Source organism: Sarcophilus harrisii, chromosome 2 (assembly GCF_902635505.1).
Source record: "Sarcophilus harrisii chromosome 2, mSarHar1.11, whole genome shotgun sequence".
Taxonomy (NCBI): Eukaryota; Metazoa; Chordata; class Mammalia; order Dasyuromorphia; family Dasyuridae; genus Sarcophilus; species Sarcophilus harrisii.
This window is the reverse complement of record NC_045427.1, coordinates 96,124,574-96,144,094: the sequence shown is the minus strand read 5'-3', so window position 1 is coordinate 96,144,094 and position 19,521 is coordinate 96,124,574. Positions and strand designations below refer to the sequence as shown.

The 19,521-nt window shown below is 33.3% G+C and overlaps 1 protein-coding gene across 4 annotated transcripts in view; it reads left to right on the top strand.

Annotated features, from left to right (window-relative positions):
* ASB3 (ankyrin repeat and SOCS box containing 3) overlaps positions 1-19,521 on the top strand; it is a 105,889-nt gene that overhangs the window by 25,908 nt on the left and 60,460 nt on the right. For 3 of the 4 annotated variants that reach the window (XM_023494967.2, XM_031950468.1, XM_003758281.4), the window contains exon 2: positions 4,820-5,029. In XM_023494967.2, the coding sequence (XP_023350735.1) occupies positions 4,834-5,029 (196 nt within the window). In that variant the 5' untranslated portion in view covers positions 4,820-4,833. Of the gene's footprint in view, positions 1-4,819; positions 5,046-19,521 lie in introns of those variants that run through there. The other variant, XM_012540220.3, reaches the window with a different exon arrangement.

The window sequence follows — 19,521 nt, the reverse complement described above, 5'->3', positions numbered from 1 at the left end:
AGGTCTTATGATGAGTTAAATTTTTTTTTTTTTGGCAGAAAAACAAAGGACCACATTATTAACATTTTTCTAATAGCATCATTTAGATATAAAATGTCGAAAATAGTAATCTCCAAAGAATTGAAAGTGAGTACCACACAGAGATTAATGGAGAGGTATATGGTAGCTATAAGTAGGCTGCAACATATAACCAATGAAGAACTTGAAAGAGTAGTAATAAAGGGAAATGTATAATTGAAAATTCTAGTGCATTTCCTCTGTTGATTATTTTCAATTTATCCTGCAAATAGCTTGTTTGAACATAGTTTGTTATGTTCCCCATCAGACTGTGAGCTCCTGTGAGCTCCTTGAGAGCCAGAACTATATCTTACATATGTTTGTATCCTTAGCACTTAGCTGAGTATTTGGCACATAGTAAGTACTTAATAAATATTTATTGACTAATTGAAAAAGAAGATGGCCTGATCCTGTGTTAATGGCAAGGGATAACCTGTGGTGGGCAGCCCACATATTCTACTTTTGATGTCAGGAGAAATCAAGAAAGGCTTTCCTGAATGTTTTATTTAGAAAGAACTTAAGAGAACATGGACAAATGTTGTGCAGGAAGGACAGGAATGGATAGATTGGAATCTCCCATCATTGCATATTGATGAGGTCACAGTTTTTGTTTTCTCCATGAAGGAAAGAACTATTTGATCCCCCCTCCCCCCCTTTGAATCCTCAGTGTCATCCTAAATATTTATTGAATTGAAAAGCTTTGTAAGGGGTATGTGGGCACATACAGCAATTAAATTATATATCTGCCAAAGTACAGTATTTTAATTAATTTATTTTAAGGTTATGCATGTACATTCATTTTTTTATATATTTCCATATGAGTCATATTGGGAGAGAAAAATCAACAAAAATGAAAATCTACAGAAAAAAAAAAGGTGAAAATAGTATGTTTTCATATGCATTCAGTCTCCATAATTCTCTATCTGAATGTGGATGGCATTTTCCATCCAAAGTTTATTGGAATTGCCTTGGATCACTAAATTGATACTATTCCATTACTTCTACATACCGTAACTTATTTAGTCATTTCCCAATTTATGTTATTCACTCATTTCCCAATTCTTTGTTACCATAAATAGAGCTACTACAAACATTTGCACATGTGGCTTCTTTCCCTTCTTTTATCATCCCTTTGCATTGTTGGATCAAAGGGTATGTCCAGGTTTATAGCCCTTTGGACATACTTTCAAATTGCTCTCCAGAATGGTTGGATCAGTTCACAATTCCACCAACAATTCATTAGTGTCCCAGTTTTCCCATATCCCTTCCAACACTTATTATCTTTTCCTGTCATCTTAGCCAATCTGATAGGTCTGAAGTAGTACTTTGCATTTCTTTAATAAATGGTGCTTTAAAGCATTTTTTTCATATAACTAGATGACTTTAATTTCTTTCAATTGAAAATTGTTCATATCCTTTGACCACTTATCAACTTGGGAATGACTTATATTCTTATAAAATTGACTCAGTTCTCTCTTATTTTAGAAATATGGACTTTATCAGAAACATTGGCTATTAAAATGGTTTCCCAGTTTTCTGCTTCCCTTCTAATCTTGTCTGCATTGGTTTTGTTTGAACAAACTTTTAAAGATTTAACGTAATCAAAATTATTCATTTTGTATCTCATAATGTTTTCTACTTTTTGTTTTGTTATAAATTCTTTCTTTCTCCAAAGATCTGATGGGCACATTCTCCCTTGTTTTCCTAATTTGCTTATAATGTAAACCTTTGTGCCTAAATCATGTACCCATTTCCACTTTATCTTAGTAATGGGATGTGAGTTGTTGGTCTATGGCTAATTTCTAACATATTTTTTTCCAGTATTCTCAGAAATTTTGGTCAAATAGTGACTTCTTAACCCAGAAATTGGATTCTTTGGATTTATCAAAAAGTAGATTACTATAGTTATTCAAACTATTATTTTAAAATAAGTGTCTTGAGAGATGGAGATATGATAGAATGGTGGGAAGCAGTACAGTGAGCTACCTCTTCAAAAATTCCTCCAAACTTTTAGAAAATGTATTAAGACTGACTTCTGAGGAGGCAATCTGAAAAACCTCACAGTGAATCCTTTGTTCAGCTCAGCTCAGCATAGACATAAAGGAAATTTGAGGAAACTGAGGATAGGTTAAACTAAAGCCCAGGGAGAGGCTGTGCATCTGGACAAGAGAAGGTCTAAACCTCAAACTGGAACTTTACTAAATCCATACCAAAGCACTTCAGTGGGGACGAATATGAACTTTCCAGTTCTGGGTCCCAGGTTCATGATGACTGAAAAGGGAACTCATATAGGGTAGTTACATTCTTGAGTAAGAAAGCTGTGTAAGAAAAGGAGGAAATTTAGAATCCAGCAGCAGTAGTGTTGCTTAAACCCGAGGCACAAAGCAGTCTCCTTTCTATTAATCTACCTAGCCAGCAGAAGAATAACCAAGGCAGAAACCCTTGACTAAAAGGGAGCCTACACTTATGCCACACAAAATCAACCAAGCAGTTTACTTTTGCTCAGACCCAAACCCAAAATGAGAACTTGCAGATTTTAGAGCTGGGAAGGTCAGGGGGTTTGGATCAATGAAGAAATTAGATTTTGGTCTGAATCTAAACATTTTGGGAGCATTGTAAGCTTGCCTGTCCCTGAGATCCTGCAATAACACAATACTCAATACCTCAAGAAAGTAGCAAGAAGACTATCCCAGTCCTTCCCTTCCCCTAAAATTCAAATCTGAAGTGAGGAAGTAAAATGAAAGAATAGGCTAATAAAAAAGGAGAACCCTATCATAGTAAGTTATTAAAACACTGAGGAGAATAACTCAAAAAATATCTTCAAGCAATGTCTCAAAGAGAAACAAAGCTCAGGTTTTACAAACTCAATTAGAATTCTTTCAAAAAATGATGCAAGAATTTAAATAATTAAAAGCAATTTTATAATTATGAGGGTGCTTGAAAAATTTGGAAAAGAAATAAGATCTACAGAAGAAAGAATTGCATATGCAATTAATTGCTTGGCACCAGATATACAAAACCTTGTTCAAGCTACAACTCCTTGAAAATATAGATGGACTAAATACAAATCAGTGACTCCATGAAACAATAAGAAATATTAAAGTCAAAAGGCTGAAAAAAATAAAATAAAATGTAAGATGTTTCATAGCAAAAATAAATGATCTGATAAACAGATAAAGGAGAAAAAAATTAAGGCATCTTTGAACGATTTGAATGCTATGACCAAAAAAAAAAAAAAAAAAAAAAAGAAAGAAAGAAAGAAAGCAAAAAACTTAGACGGATCTCAAAAAATTTCAAAATTGCTCAGGCCTCCTAGTACTAGAGGGCAAAAAAATCTATAGAGAAAGAATCTCTTAGTTACGTCCTGAAAGAAACCTCAAATAAAAACTGTTAGGAACTTTATAGACATAATCCAGAGAGCTTCTAGGTCAAAGAAAAAATACTCCAAGTAGCCAGAAAGAAAGTAATGAAGAGCCACAATGAAGATCTCATACGATTTAGCATCTATTCCTATAAATGAAAGGAGAAATTGGAATACAATATTTGAGAAGTCAAATTATATGGTTTTACAGCCAAGAATAATATATCCAACAAAAATGAGTATAATGCTATATGGGTAAAACTTCTCTGATGAAAAAAACCCAGAGCTGTGGAGAAATTTTGAAGTTCATCATAGAAGTGAAGAGAAAAATGAATGAACAATGAGAAAAGGACTAAACAAGGATAAACTGCATTCAGATATGAGGAGATGATAACATCTGTCCCCTCTGAACCTTTATACATCATCAGGATTCATAGAGGAAGTACAATTAGATACAGTTTGGGAGTAGTGCTCTTATTCTTGATCTTAGGAAAAGAATGGAAAAAGAGGAAAAGGGGGGGGGAATTTGAGGGGGCAATGAAAAGAAGGTTAGGGAAAATTGCCTCATATAATGAAGATGTGCAAGTAGACATCTATACCAATAACAAAGAGGAGTAAGTGACTGACAATTGAATCTTTCATCTTAATGGTTAAAAGATGGAAGAATACTCATATACAGTTGGATACAGAAATGTTTCACTCAACAATGATAAGAGAGAAAGGGAGAGAGAATTAGAGGGCAGATTGATTAAGGAAAAGATTAATTCTAAGCAACACAAATGCCAAGTATGTATAGGAATATTTATAGTTCTTTTTGAGGTGGCAAAGGATGGGAATCTGAGGGAGTAACCATAAATTGAGCAATGGGTGAATGAGTTTGGTGTATAAGAGGATTAATGTTGAAACATGCTACCCATCTCTTGATAGAGAAGATTCAGAATTCAGAATTAGAAAAAAATTTTTTTCAAGACATGACCAATGTGGAAATTTGTTTTGATTGACTATACATGTTTGTAATGAGTTTTATTTTCTGTGTGTGTGTGTGTGTGTGTGTGTGTGTGTGTTCTTGGGATGGGAAGAAAAAAAGGATGGATCTTTTACTAAGACAAAAGATTTTTAAAGAAACTAAAATAAGTGTTATAATAAAATTTTAATAAACCTTTTATCTTGAAGGGCTGATTTTGGAAAATTGCCTGTGGCTTAGGCTATAGGCACAAGCTCTAATCTAAATGTAAGTTATTTTCCACCCCTCTTTTTCTTTTGTTTATAATGTGTGAAATGCTGGGCTGATCCATGCATTGTCCTTTCATTTCTAAGTATATTTTCTGTTTCTCATAATGAAATAGACTTGCAAAACTACTGATAACTTATAAATTCTTTTTTCTCCCTTTTATCTTCTAGATCACTCTGAAGGAATGGATTTTACAGAAGCTTATTCAGATACGTGTTCTGCTGTTGGCCGTGCTGCCAGGGAAGGAAATGTAAAAACTCTAAGAAAACTGCTCAAGAAAGGGTGTAGTGTTGATGTTGCTGACAACAGAGGATGGATGCCAATTCATGAAGCAGCATATCATAATTCTGTAGAATGTTTGAGGCTGTTAATTCGTTCAGGTAAAGTCAAATTGAGGTATGGATAATTGGATTCACTAAGGTATTGCCTTATTTTATAGTTCACTGTCACCTTTTAACCAGGAGTGTTTTCTTTTTTCTTCTATGCAAAAAAAAAGTCACTGAAGATTTGAAGGTTTGTGAGATCCCTGATTTTCATGCAGTAATATTATGCAGAAAAAAATTTCTAGAGTGAATTATTCTTTATGCACACATATATCTAATTTATTTTTTATTGTAAAACAATAAAACAGTAAAACAAACCAACCAAAATGCTAAAAGGGAGTCAGGTACTTTATTTTATGTTTTAAATAGTTACTGGTTTTACTCTCCATTTTTCCAAAAGAAAAATGGCAGTGTTCTATTTGAAATAGGAGTTGTGATTATTCTTGATTTATATTGTAACCTTTATCACTTCACAGTTTTCCTTATTTTGGGTAATCTGTCAATTATTTTGATTTTATAGCTACATTTTCTTTTGATCCATAAGCTAATAAAATAATCAGACAAATATCCATTGTCATAGAAAGATTGGTTGAGAAAGTTGTAGGAATGAGGCACTTAATCACACTACCAGTTCCTACTGGTTCTGTTTAATATTTTTGTTTCACCTTCCTCTCTTAGGACTTTGAAATTTATCAATTTAACTTTTTGCTTCCATGGAGGGAAAAATATTTTCTGATAGTACACTGTGATGGTGAAGACACATTCTTCTTTTCCTCAGACATTAAGAATTATTTATTAAAAAAAACAAAACAAAACCCCAAACATTTCTTTTTTACCCAGTAAAACATAGAAAGCATTTCGTATGAAATTAAATCTTATTTTACAGTGCATGCTTAAAAAAAAATACAGTAAATTCTAAATATTACTTTCAAAATTTACCTGCTTGTTGGTGGTGCTTCTGTCTGAACTTCTTTTTATTCTCTTGTGCATTAAATTTTTTTTCAATGGCTTTCTTTTTTTTTTTTTTTTTCTTTTTTAAAAATCCCTATTGCTAATTCTCTCTCCAGCTCCCTTTGGTTAATTAAAAACTGAAAGAAAGAAGGGAACACCTTGTAAACAATAACGAGAGCTAAGTACAACTAACCTGTACTTGTGACAATGTCCAGAAATATATTTCTATGTACCTTTTTGTCCATTATTTTTCTGTTAAGAGATAACATTTTCATTACAAAAACCCTGGAGACAGTCATTTCATTAATGAGATTTCTTAAGTCATTCAAAGATGTTTTTCTTTACAGTGTTGTTTTGCTTGTATAGATTGCTTTTAAACATTAGTTTACATTAGCCAGGATTCTCTGAAATTTGTTTTTTTATTTCTTGTAGTAAAATTTTTCATTACACTTATATCACAATTTGTTTAGCTATTTCCTAGCTGTCTAAGAACCATCTAAGGCACCCTCTTAGAATTAGTTCTTTTTTTTTTTTCCCCTTTTCCATTTTAATTTCCATTCAGGATTAGGAATTTTGTTTTTCTTGGAACTATTCCTTTTCTGATAGTATTCTTCCTCTTACCTCTGTCTGTTCTCTATATCTTCTTATTTTCCTGTTAAGTTTTATATATTTCTACAATAAACTATTTTGTATGTTATATGTGTGTATGTGTGTGTGTGCATGCTTGTATATGTGTGTGCTGTGTGTATGTATGTGTGTATATGTGTGAGGGGATGTATATGTATATGTGTATATATATATGTTAAGATGTGTATATGTGTATGTGTGTGTGTGTATGTGTATACATCTCTGGATGCAGATGGTATTTTCCCTCCTAAGATTATTGAAATTGTATCAGTGTATTGCTGAGAAGAGCCAAGTTTGTCATCATTGATCATGACACAGTCTTGCTGTTACTGTGTACAATGATCTCCTGGTTCTGCTCACTTTACTCAGCATCGGTTCATGTAAGACTTTCTAGGTTTTTCTGAAATCAGGCTGGTATCATTTCTTATTGAACAAAAATATTCCATTACATTCATATATCAGAGAAATGATGTGATGCCTCTTAGGAATGAAACCAGACCAGTGACAGGAATGCCTGGAAAGTGACATAAGGTCATAGGATGCAGATTTGGAATAAATTGTAGAGACCATTTAATCATTCCTTTTCCTTTATCTTCTGACCCTTCTAGAGTTCTCAGTTTCTTTTCACTAAGTCCCTGAAAAGCAATTAAAATGTTTTTCTTATATTAGTTGATATTTGATACTTAAAGCTATTGTTTCACTAAGTTAAAATTTCCTGGGGACACATGAAGTCCAGAATATTTCTGCAAAGTGTGTATATAATCTGAATATTGATAAGACAGTTATAAGTGTAGCTAGCAATGTGATAATTTATACCAGTAGTTCTCAAACATTTTTTATTCCTGCAGAATCCTTAAAAATCAAAATCCAGTAGGAGCCATTGCAATAAAATTTCTCAATATGATTTACTTTTAAACATGTTTATTATGAATGATACAAAATAACTTAAGGCTGATTAAAAGAAAACAAAAATTGTTTAATATTAGAACTTTATTCAGCTTACTTCCCAAATCATATAAGCACTAGAAGAATGAACCCCCTTTCATGTTTTTTAAGCCTCCACCTTTTCATTTCATACTTAGAATGCAACAAAGGATCTAAATAAAAATCAGATCTATTTATCTCAACCAAGAATCTTTCATGGGAGAAGGATCCAGGATGTATATCAGGATATGGAAGTTCACCATAAGTCAGTATAGAATTGAATGTGATCCTTCCCTGTGAAGATCGTGTATTTTTAAATCAGCAGGAGACAGGAATTCAGGTTAGGGGAAAATCGTCAGTCTTTATTCTCAGTGAAGAAAGATCGGAGGTGGAAGAGAATCGACGATAGCAATGTGTGCAGCTGAGTCAAGAAGCTAGCTCGACCAGCAGCCACACAACCAGCAGCTCGGAATCTCGAACCCAGGCCCAATCTCTCCCAGCTTCTCTTCCTGTCTCTCTCTCTGCCTCCACCCACCAAAATTGTCATTTCCTATACAACACATCAGGACTTGCAAGGAGAGTGGGCAGGGACCATTCTTTATCCAATCATGTATATTAATAGAGTATAGCCCAATTACTAGTTAGCCTCACGTACTTGGGACCTCAGTGCATCAACTCAAGCCTCAGCCCATTATACTTCCCTTCATTTCAAAATGGAGAGAGAGAGAGAGAGAGAGAGAGAAACAATATAACTAACATTAGATCATATGATTTCTAATGAAAGATTTGGACTTTCCAAGTTGAGAGAGAGAAAACAAACAGCTATAATTGGCTGAATTCAGAAAAGGGGATATCCCATTCCCTCCAAGTGTTTGTAAACAATATTAAGAGTATGGAAACAATACAAGGCCAGTTTTCAGATAAGATACATGATATTTGCTTGAGATGTACAATTGTGAGGAAACTTCTTGCATCAGTCTTTGATCTGACTGAGTTTCTGCTTTGTATAACCTATTAGGTCTTAGGGTAAGGGTCTCTAAATAGCAGGTAGAGGTGGTTCAGTTTCCAAGCCATGAAGCTGGGTTCATACAATGTAATAAGGTTTTTTTCTCAATTCCCACAACTGAATAAACATTTTTCACAAGACAGAATTTCAACTAGACCTCTAATTGAATAGAAAAAAGAGTTCAACTGAGTTAAGTCCAGAATTAAGTTGCAAAATGGAATCAGTGTAGTTCCCTCAACTCTCACAGTTAACCACTTTTTGTTTTAATCTTATTTCCCCTCATCATTTTCTGAATAATGTTTTTAAATGCAAAAAATAAAGATGTTACAATGGAAATTAATTATATTGAAATATAATTATTTAAAAAAAAAAACAAGTTCACAGACTTGTTAAGAGCTCATGCTGTAGAACATGTAGAGCTAGATCCAGATGCTAAAGAAAAAAAAAACTTGGAAGTTCTTCTGAACTTAGGTTCTTCTGAAGATTAAGAGCTTTGTTTTTATCTTTCCAATTTTAAAAGTGTACCAGAATTGCAGGGAGAAAAGACTTTATGGTTTCTTTTGATAACTACTTTATGTTCCTTGGTTGTATTGGCAAATATGCTGGAAATAATATTTTCTAATGTTAATATGTCTAGGTGCTCATTTGTCCACCAGCTTTTTTTCTTCCTGACATGCAAACCCCTAAAATGCCACCAGCTTGTTTTTTTTCTTGATAAATCCCAAATAATATTTCACCTTGATCCCTGATATGCAAATTAGCATATAAGAACCTCACTCTCAGATTGGCATTTGGAACACATCCTCCCCTCTAGCTGGAGCACACCCTTTCTTTTTTTTAATTTTTTTATTTAATAGCCTTTTATTTACAGGTTATATGTATGGGTAACTTTACAGCATTAACAATTGCCAAACCTCTTGTTCCAATTTTTCACCTCTTACCCCCCACCCCCTCCCCCAGATGGCAGGATGACCAGTAGATGTTAAATATATTAAAATATAAATTAGATACACAATAAGTATACATGACCAAACCGTTATTTTGCTGTACAAAAAGAATCAGACTCTGAAATATTGTACAATTAGCTTGTGAAGGAAATAAAAAATTCAGGTGGGCATAAATATAGGGATTGGGAATTCAATGTAATGGTTTTTAGTCATCTCCCAGAGTTCTTTCTCTGGGTGTGGCTGGTTCAGTTCATTACTGGAGCACACCCTTTCTGATGAATGGTACTCTGTCTCTGTGCTCCCTAACTTAGTTGTTCTTATCATAATCTTATATTAGTATATGTGTGTGCCAGAGTTGCATATTGGGTCCCTCCTTTTTTTACCCCCCTTCTCTTTCCTTTTCATTACTTGCAATAAATTTTTATTTTATTTTATTTATTTTTGCTTAGGCAATTGGGGTTAAGTGACTTGCCCAGGGTCATATAGGTAAGAAGTGTTAAGTGTCTGAGGTCAGATTTGAACTCCGGTCCTCCTGACTTCAGGGCTAGTGCTCTATCCACTGTGCCACCTAGCTGCCCCTATTTGCAATAAATATTAAACTATTCTTATTGTTTTGCATTTTATTTTTAGCATTAAGGATTGTTTTCATTGACTTCTGTAGGTAGCTCATGAGCTTCTTCTTAGACATAAGCTGAGTGCCTGGACAAGGACTTAACTTGTTTATAGATGCATCTGTGCTGGGGAACATGTTGCTATTAATCCAGTTGTAGAAAGCAATGATCATTAGAGTGTGATTGGTGAAATCCAAAATAATGAGAAAAAAAAAGGTTTTGAGCTTCTGAGTATATTGATTTATTAAACAGTGCTTACCAATTGCATAACTAATCAAGACACCAGGTCTCTTCAGCTTAGCTCTTGGATAGGGGAATATAGATTTTTTTTTTCTTTATTAAAGCTTTTTAGTTTTCAAAACATATGCATGGATAATTCTTTAACATTAGCCCTTGCAAAACTTTGTGCTCCAATTTCCTCCCCCTTCCTCCATGCCCCCTCCCCTAGATGGCAAGTAGTCCAATATATGTTAAACATGGTAGAAATATATGTTAAATAAATGTCACACAATTATCATGCTGCACGAGAAAAATCAAATCAAACCAGTAAAAAAAAAAAAAAAAAAAAGAGAGAGAGAGAAGCAAAATAAAATGCAAGCAAATAAAAAAAAAGAGTGAAAATCCTATGTTGTGTTCTACATTCAGTTCCCACAGGCCTCTCTGGGTGTATATGGTTTTCTTCATCACTAAACAATTGGAACTGATTAGAATTATCTAATTGTTGAAGAGAGCCATGTCCGTCAGAATTAATCATTGTATAGTCTTGTTGTTGCCATGTATAATGATCTCCTGGTTCTGCTCATTTCACTTTGCATCACTTCATGTAAGTCTTTCCAGCCCTCTCTGAAATCATCCTGCTGATCGTTTCTTACAGAACAATAATATTCCATAACATTCATAAATTATAACTTATTTAGCCATTCTCCAGTTGATGGGCATCCATTCTGTTTCTAGCCACTTCAAAAAGGGCTGACACAAACATTTTTGCACATGTGGGTCCCTTTCTGTTCTTTAAGATCTTTTTGGAATATAAGCCCAGAAGAAACATTGCTGGGTCAAAGGGTGTGCACAGTTTGATAACTTTTTGAGCATAGTTCCAAATTACTCACCAGAATTGGATCCATTCACAGTTCCACCAACAATGTATCAGTGTCCCAGTTTTCCCACATCCCCTCCAACATTTGTCATTATCTTTTCCTGTCATCTTAGCCAATCTGAGAGATGTGTAGTGATATCTCAGAATTGTCTTAATTTGCATTTCTCTGATTAGTAGTGATTTAGAGCACCTTTTCATATGACTAGAAATAGTTTCAATTTCTTTATCTCAAAAGTATCTGTTTATATCCTTTGACCATTTATCAATTGGAGAATGGCTTGAATTCTTTTTTTTTCCAACCGAACCAATTAATTGAATTTGACATTATGTACAATGTTCACAACCATTATTGGAAGTAGGCATTTTCCTATCTTTTCTTTGGAGTCAATGCTGTTATTCTAACTTTTCATGAATCTACTTAAATAAAAATGGAAATCTTTATAACAGATTATGTACTTTTGAACCTTTTTTAAAATAGAGTATAACATAGATGTCTTTTATGATGACTCAGGGACAAAATCATGAGACCTTAATTATTATACTTTGCTAAAGATACAGCAATTTGGATATAGGAGTCACTGAAACCTATTTTCTTCAATAACTCATCTAGGTGCCAAATTTGCTTTTTAATTTTTGTAATTTTTTTTATTATAGCTTTTTATTTAGAAGTTATATGCATGGGTAATTTTATAGCATTGACAATTAATGGCTTGAATTCTTATAAATTTGAGTCAATTCTCTATATATTTTATAAATGAGGCCTTTATCAGAACCTTTGAATGTAATGTTGTCTTCCCAGTTTATTGCTTCTTCCCTTATAATCTTGTCTACATTAATTTTGTTTGTATAAAAACTTTTTAATTTAATATAATCAAAATTATCTATTTTGTGAATAGTAATGATCTCCAGTCTTTGATCATAAATTCCTTCCTCCTCTTATGAGCCAGAACTTGAAACAAAGTGATAACTCAATGCAGTTGATAGAAACAATGCTTAAGTTAACACCTTTGAGAGTTCACACATTAGCTCACATTAGTTCACACGTTTTGGGAGATTTCAGGGTTCAGTATGAGATATCCAAATTCACACCTCCTATAATTCCATTCTTAGAGGAGAAGTCAACCTTTGAGTTTATACCTCTAAAAGAGCATAAAAACAGGTGAGCTCAGTCAGGAGAGTTGAGTTGAAAAGATTGAGAAGCCAGGAGTCAGACTTGAGCTAGAGGCAGAAGCTGGAAGAGACAAAAGAAAAGCTGCAAGAGCTCTTGGAACCAAGGAGGGAGATAGGCCTCTAAGAAAACTAACCGGGCTATATTGAAGGAGGCAATAAAAGATTTGAACTTTTAACACCTGGTTGCATTTGGAGTGATTATTACTTGGAACTGAAACTAAGGCTGCCTCCAGAAAACCTCCCCAAGAAACCTGTACCCAGAGAGAACCATCATATTTTACAATTAGAATCCTAGTATTAACTCAGTGGAATTGATACAATGCTTATTGGTTCACACATTAGAGCAAATCCTTACAAGGTGTTAAATCACTAGTATTGATAGAAACAATGCTTAAGTTAATATCTTTGAGAATTCACACATTAGCTCACACTTTGGGAGATTTCAGGGTTCAGTATGAGATATCCAAATTCACACCTCCCATAATCCCACTCTCAGAGGAGGAGTCAACCTTTGAGTCTACATCTCTAAAAGAGCATAAAAACAGCTGAGCTCAGTCAGGAGAATTCAGCTGAAGAGATTGAGAGGGGAGTGTCAGTTGGAGATTGAGAAGCCACAAATTGGAGTTGAGCTAGAGGCAGAAGCTGGCAGAGAAGCTGCAAGAGCTCTTGGAACCAAGGAGGGAGATAGGCCACCAAGAAAACTAACTGGCCTATTTTGGAGGAAGCAATAAAAGATCTGAACTTTTAACACCTGGCTGTATTTGGAGTGATTATTACTCTGAACTGAAACTAAGGCTGCCTCCAGAAAACCTCCCCAAGAAACCTGCCCCCAGAGAACGATTACATTATAGAAAAAGAAGAGAACATCACACTCCTCCATAGATTTGAGAGGTAAACTATCCTTTGTTCTTCTAATTTATTTATAATATCATTCTTTATATCTAAATTATGAGCTAATTTTGACCTGATCTTAGTATACAGTATTAGGTGTGAGTCAATGCCTAGTTTCTGCCATATTAGTTTTCAATTTTTCCAGCAGTTTTTGTAAAATAGTGAATTCTTATCCCAAAAGCTGGGGTTTTTGGGTTTCTCAAACACTAGATTACTATAGTTATTTACTATTTTGGCACATAGATTTTTATGCATCAAAAGAAAGCAGTATATAAACCAGGTTTCAGAATTAGGTAATCTGATTTCTATTTTTAGGAAGAATAGGGACTTTTGAAGTTGGGAGGGGGAGAATGAACAGGTATAATTCCATGAAGTCAGGAAAAAAAGGATGTCCCACTCCTCCCCCAAGGGTTTGTAAACAAAGGAACAGGAAAAAAATAATGGATACTTTGGCGCAGGGCCAGTTTTCAGACAAGTTAGCATTGTCGTTTTTATTATATTGCTCTTTTTAACTACAAATAAATAATATTCCTTCAGACAGTTAGGTTGTATTTATCATAAAGGAGTATTTTATAGTTATATTCATATAATTTTTTGTGTGGGTCTTAAGGAATTCTGTCTTTTCCTGTTGGAGTCTATTGGTAATACAAAGAATGCTGATATTTTGTATTTATTTATATCCTCACCTTTGCTAAAGTTTTTATTCATTTAGTTGATATTGTAGAGTTCTTTCCCCTCCCCCTCCACCCGAGGCAAATGGGGTTAAGTGACTTGCCCAGGGTCACACAGCTAGGACATGTTAAGTGTCTGAGGCCACATTTGAATTCAGGTTCTCCTGACTTTAGGGCTGGTGCTCTATCCACTGTGCCACCTCGCTGCCCCTAGAGTTCTTTTAAGTAAATCATCCAATCATCTACAAAATGATAATTTTGTTTCTTCTTTGCTTCTGTGTTTTAAAAATTGTCTCATTGCTGTAGCTTGCAAATTATATCAGTTGGTGGTAGTGATTATGGTAGTCCTTGCTTTATTCTTTTGTAAATAATATCTAGTTTATTGTCATGACATATAACACTCGTTCTATGTAGATATATTTTACTATATCAAGGAATGGTCTGTTGATTCTCTTGTTTTCTAAACAGAATTGGGATTGCAATTTGTCAAAAGCTGTTTTCCCATATTTATTAATAAAATCATCTGAATGTTCTCGTTATTAATATGGCCTGTTATATTTAGTTTTCCTAATTGAACCAATACTACGTTCCTACTGCAAATCTATTATACTTATATCATATTTTGATTTTTATATCTTTCTGGAGATTCTTTGCTAATATGTAGCTTAAAAATTTTTACATTATTTTTGTTAAGAGAGATTAATCTTGTTTTATTTTCTATTTCATTCTCCTTGGCTTAATATGAAGCTCATATTTGTGTAATAAAAGGAATTTGGCAGAATCCCTTCTTTTCCTATTTTTCAGTTTATAATTATTAAAAATAATTATTATTTGAATATTTAATATACTTTGATTATAAATTCACCACATTCCAGGATTTTTTCCTGTGGAATTTTATTTATTATTTGTTCAATTTTTTTCTCCTTCTAAGATTGTTATTTAAATTGTCTTTTTATTTTTTGTTGATCTAGATACTTCATATTTTTATGAATATTCATCCATTTCATTTATGTTGTGTATTTTACTGCTATATGATTGGACAAAATAGTTTCTAATGATTTTCTTTATTCTTCATTTTTTATGAATTATTTTTACTTTTTGATTCTGGTAATTTGACAATTAAGACATCATTATTAACTTTGTGTAATAATGAAATCAGAAATTGGATTCTAAGGAATTAATAGTATAAGGGAAAAGAAGGTGGAGGCATCCTTAAGGAGTTTAACTACAAAGGCAGAAGAGATATAGAGTTATAATTAGTGAGAATAAAATAATTAATGAGAATTATTTGAGGATGAAGGGAACATGGGCATATTTGGAAGTAGCCAGTAGACAGGGAGGGATTAAATGAGTAGGGATCACAAAGAGGGCAATTTGTTGAACATGGAATGGAATAAGAAAGGGTAAGTAATGTTGGTCGGGACTTTGGAAAGGAAGGGTTGAGCAGGATAGGAATAAGGAATTGGGTGTGGGGAATAGGGTTTGGATGATGACCTACAGAGAGAATCACTGGGATATAGAAGATATGTCCAGTTGTGAATAGATTAATCATTGAGTGGAAAGTACCACTCTTCTTTCCACAGCCACAGGATATAGTACAGCAAAAGATAGATGTCAAACCTGTATAGCGGGATATTGAAGTTCTGGTCCCCACCAATGTTTTCCTTGGGGACAGATATAGTAGGAAATAGCAGAGCTGTGGTTAGAAGATTTTCAGAGGGAATTTCATTCTTTATTGGAGAGGATGGTGAGGAAGTTGTGCTGATACATATGAAAGTTGAGCCCAATCCTCTGTCATTTTTATTAGATTTATCTACATACGAGTTATATAATAATATCCTCAATGAAGGTTTTGGTAGGAAACTTTTGCAAGCAATATTCTATAGTGAATTACGTCTTTACCATTTTTTAATTAACTGAAAGATGTGGAGAATAGTCTCACTGTGCTTATTATTTGTAGATTTTTCAAAAGGACTTGATTCAATAGAGCAGAGTACTTCTTTTAAAGCTGTCTTCCAATAGGATGGATGTATCTCATCCTTCAGTACATCATTTAGTATTCTTTGAAAGATATAACAACCTAGATAACTTTGATTAATAACTTTGTGATAACAAACATCATGTAAGTCATAAAATAGAAAGATTTAATCTTGATGAAAGTGCTCACCACTGTAACAAAGATTTAGGAAATGAATCCAAGTTGAAGAAATAGTTGTTTCCTGTCCTCCAAATGCTTATGATGTTTTGCCGTTCAAATCAAGGCTGGAACATTGCAAAGATCCTCTTAAAAGACAGACCATCCAGGAGTTGAGACCTGTCTTCTTTTTCAAATATATTAGTCAATGAAGAAAGTCTGTTGCTCAAATTTTGATGTATGATTGGAAGGAAAACCTCTAGCATTTGACTATCAGTATATTTCTTTGGGACAGATAGTACAAATGTGTATGAAATTGCTTAGAAACGAATAGGAAATAAACAATTTGTTTTGCCTTACAGAAATTGTAAACCTACTTTAAAGATCAAGCTTATATATCAATCAATTATGGCTAATTAATTTCAGTACCATTTAAATTGTTTGCAAAAATAAAAAAAAGAAGGTACTCTTCCAATTTCTTTCTATGATACAAATATAGTCTTAGTAACTAAGTCAGGGAGAGACAAAACAAAGAAAATTACAAATTAACAATTAATAAACATTGCAAAAATTTAAAATTACCTATTAGCAGGTAAACAAAAACAACACATTAGTTGGTGAGATTGATTAGAAAGATTTTATATTTTGACCAGATTGAGTTTCTACCTGGAATGAATGGTTGGTTCAATATAAGGAAGACTAACATTTTAATAATTGTGTGTGTGTGTGTGTGTGTGTGCTTGTGTGTGTGTGTGTATATGTGTGTGTGTACATACACATATATGTAATAATAATAATAATAATAATAATATGATTATGTCACTAGATATAAAAAATCCAAATCATTTCTATTAAAGATTCTAGGTATCATAGGAATAAAAAATCTCTCAACTTTCTATAAATAAAGATTATCTTTTTAATACTAATTAGTATTCTACTGGTGATTGTAAGATTTGTATTTGCGATTGTAAGAAAAGGAACACTATTGGAAGAAATAAAAATAAATATTGCATAGAGGGCAATGGAGAAATTCATGATAAGTGTAAACAGGTTTCACCATATGACCAGCAAGAAATTTTGAAGAAGAGGAGTAAATTAAGTATTCGTGTAGTGTATGTTAGTAAAAGTAAGTGGACTGGTCATATGGCAAGAATGAAGGATGACAGATGGAGAGCCTGAGGTCTATGCTGGTACCCTTACAATGCTAAGAGCATTTGAAATGTATTAGCATTGTCAGACAATAGTGAACTTATTGGAAGACAAGGACAGGGGTCACATAGAATGAGTGGAAATGAATGGCTTGTAATATACATCTTTGGAGAGGACATACAAATCAGTAAGATATCCACCTGGGTATTTTTTCATACATAAATACAGAATAAATAAAGACTCTTTTAAACTTTTTTATGTTGTTTGTGTCCTCTCTGCCCAATGCTGTGGCTTGATCATCTTGTTCTCTGTCTTACTTTTCTATTTTTTTTTTTCTTCTTCCACTTCTCCGTTTTACCTTCCTCCTCCGCCCACAAAGATAGCATTTGGTAATTAGGAGAAAAAAGCCTTACTAAAAAAAATTTTTTTCCTGTTTTTGGGTTAGGAGATAACTAATTTTTTTTAAAAAATAAAGCTTTTTATTGTCAAAATATTTGTCCGGATAATTTGACAACATTGACCCTTGTGTTTCAGATTTTCTCTTCCTTCCCCCCTCCTTCCCAAGATGGCAGGCAATCCAGTATATGTTAAACATGTTAAAATATATGTTAAATCCAATATATATAAACATTTATACAGGTCTCTTGCTGTACAAGAAAAAATCAGATCAGAAAAGAAAGTAAATGAGTAAGAAAACAACAACAAAAAGAGTGAGAATGTTATGTTGTGATTCACATTTAGTTCCCATAGTCCACTCTTTAGGTGTAGATGGCTCTTTTCATCACAAGATCATTGGAACTGGCATTAATCATCCCATTGTTGAAAAGAGTCATCATGTTCATCAGAATTTATCATCATAATATTGATGTTGCTGTGAACAATGATCTCCTGGTTCTGCTCATTTCACTTAGCATCAGTTCATGTAAGTCTCTCCAGGGCTTTCTAAAATCATCCTCCTGATCATTTTTTATAGAACAATAATATTCCATAATGTTCATATACTGTAACTTATTCAGCCAATCTCCAACATCAGTTGAGTATCCACTCACTTTCCAGTTTTTTGCCACAACAAAAAAAAGCTGACTCAAACATTTTTTGCAAGTGTGGGTCCCTTTCCTTTCTTTAAAATCTCTTTGGGATATAGGCCTAATAGAAACACTGCTGCTATGCAGGGGTATGCAGAGTTTGAAAACTTTTTGAGCATTGTTCCAAATTGCTCTCCAGAATGGTTGCTTTAGAGCACCTTCTCATATGATTAGAAATAGTTTTAATTTCTTTATCTGAAAATTGTCTCTTTATAACCTCTGACCATTTGTCAATTGGAGAATGGCTTAAATTCTTATAAATTTGAGTTCATTCTCTATATACTTCAGAAATGAATTTCATCATTTTTTATCAGAACACTTAATTGTAAAAATGATTTCCCAATTTATTGCTTCCCTTTTGATCTTGTCTGCATTAGTTTTGTTTGTACAAAAACTTTTTAACTTAATATAATCAAAATTATCTATCTCGTGTTCAATTATGAGTTTCATTTCTTCTTTGGACACAAATTTCTTCCTTCTCCACAAAACTATTAAAAAAATATATCCTTTGTTCTTCTAATTTGCTTATAATTATCACTCTTTGTCTAAATCATGAACCCATACCATATATTGGTATATGGTGTTAGGTGAGGGTCAAGCCCTAATTTCTTCCATACTAGTTTCTGGTTTTCCCAGCAGTTTTTGTCATATAGTGAGTTCTTATCCCAAAAGCTTGGGTCTTTGGGTTTGCCAGATACTAAATTGCTATAGTTATTGACTATTTTGTCCTATGATCCTAACCTATTTCCCTGATTGACTATTCTATTTCTTAGCCAAATGATTTTGATGACTGCTGCTTTATAATATAGTTTTAGGTCTGGCACAGCTGGGCCATCTTCATTAGCAATTTTTTTTTTCATTAATTCCCTTGGAATTCTTGACCTTTTGTTCTTCCATATGACCTTTGTTTTTCTAGATCTGTAAAAAAATTTCTTGGGAGTTTGATTGGTATGGTACTAAATACATAGATTAATTTGAGTAGTATTGTCATTTTTATTATATTCTCTTGGCCTGTCCATGAGCACTTGATATTTTCCCAACTGATTAGATCTGATTTTATTTGTGTGGAAAGTGTTTTGTAATTGTGTTCCTGACTTTTCCTTGGCAGATAGATTCCCAAATATTTTTACTGTTGACAGTTATTTTGAATGGAATTTCTTTTTGTATCTCTTGCTGCTGTACTTTGTTGGTAATATATAAAAAGACTGATGATTTATGTGCATTTATTTTGTATCCTGCAACTTTGCTAAAGTTGTGAATTGTTTTTAGTAGTTTTTTAGTTGATTC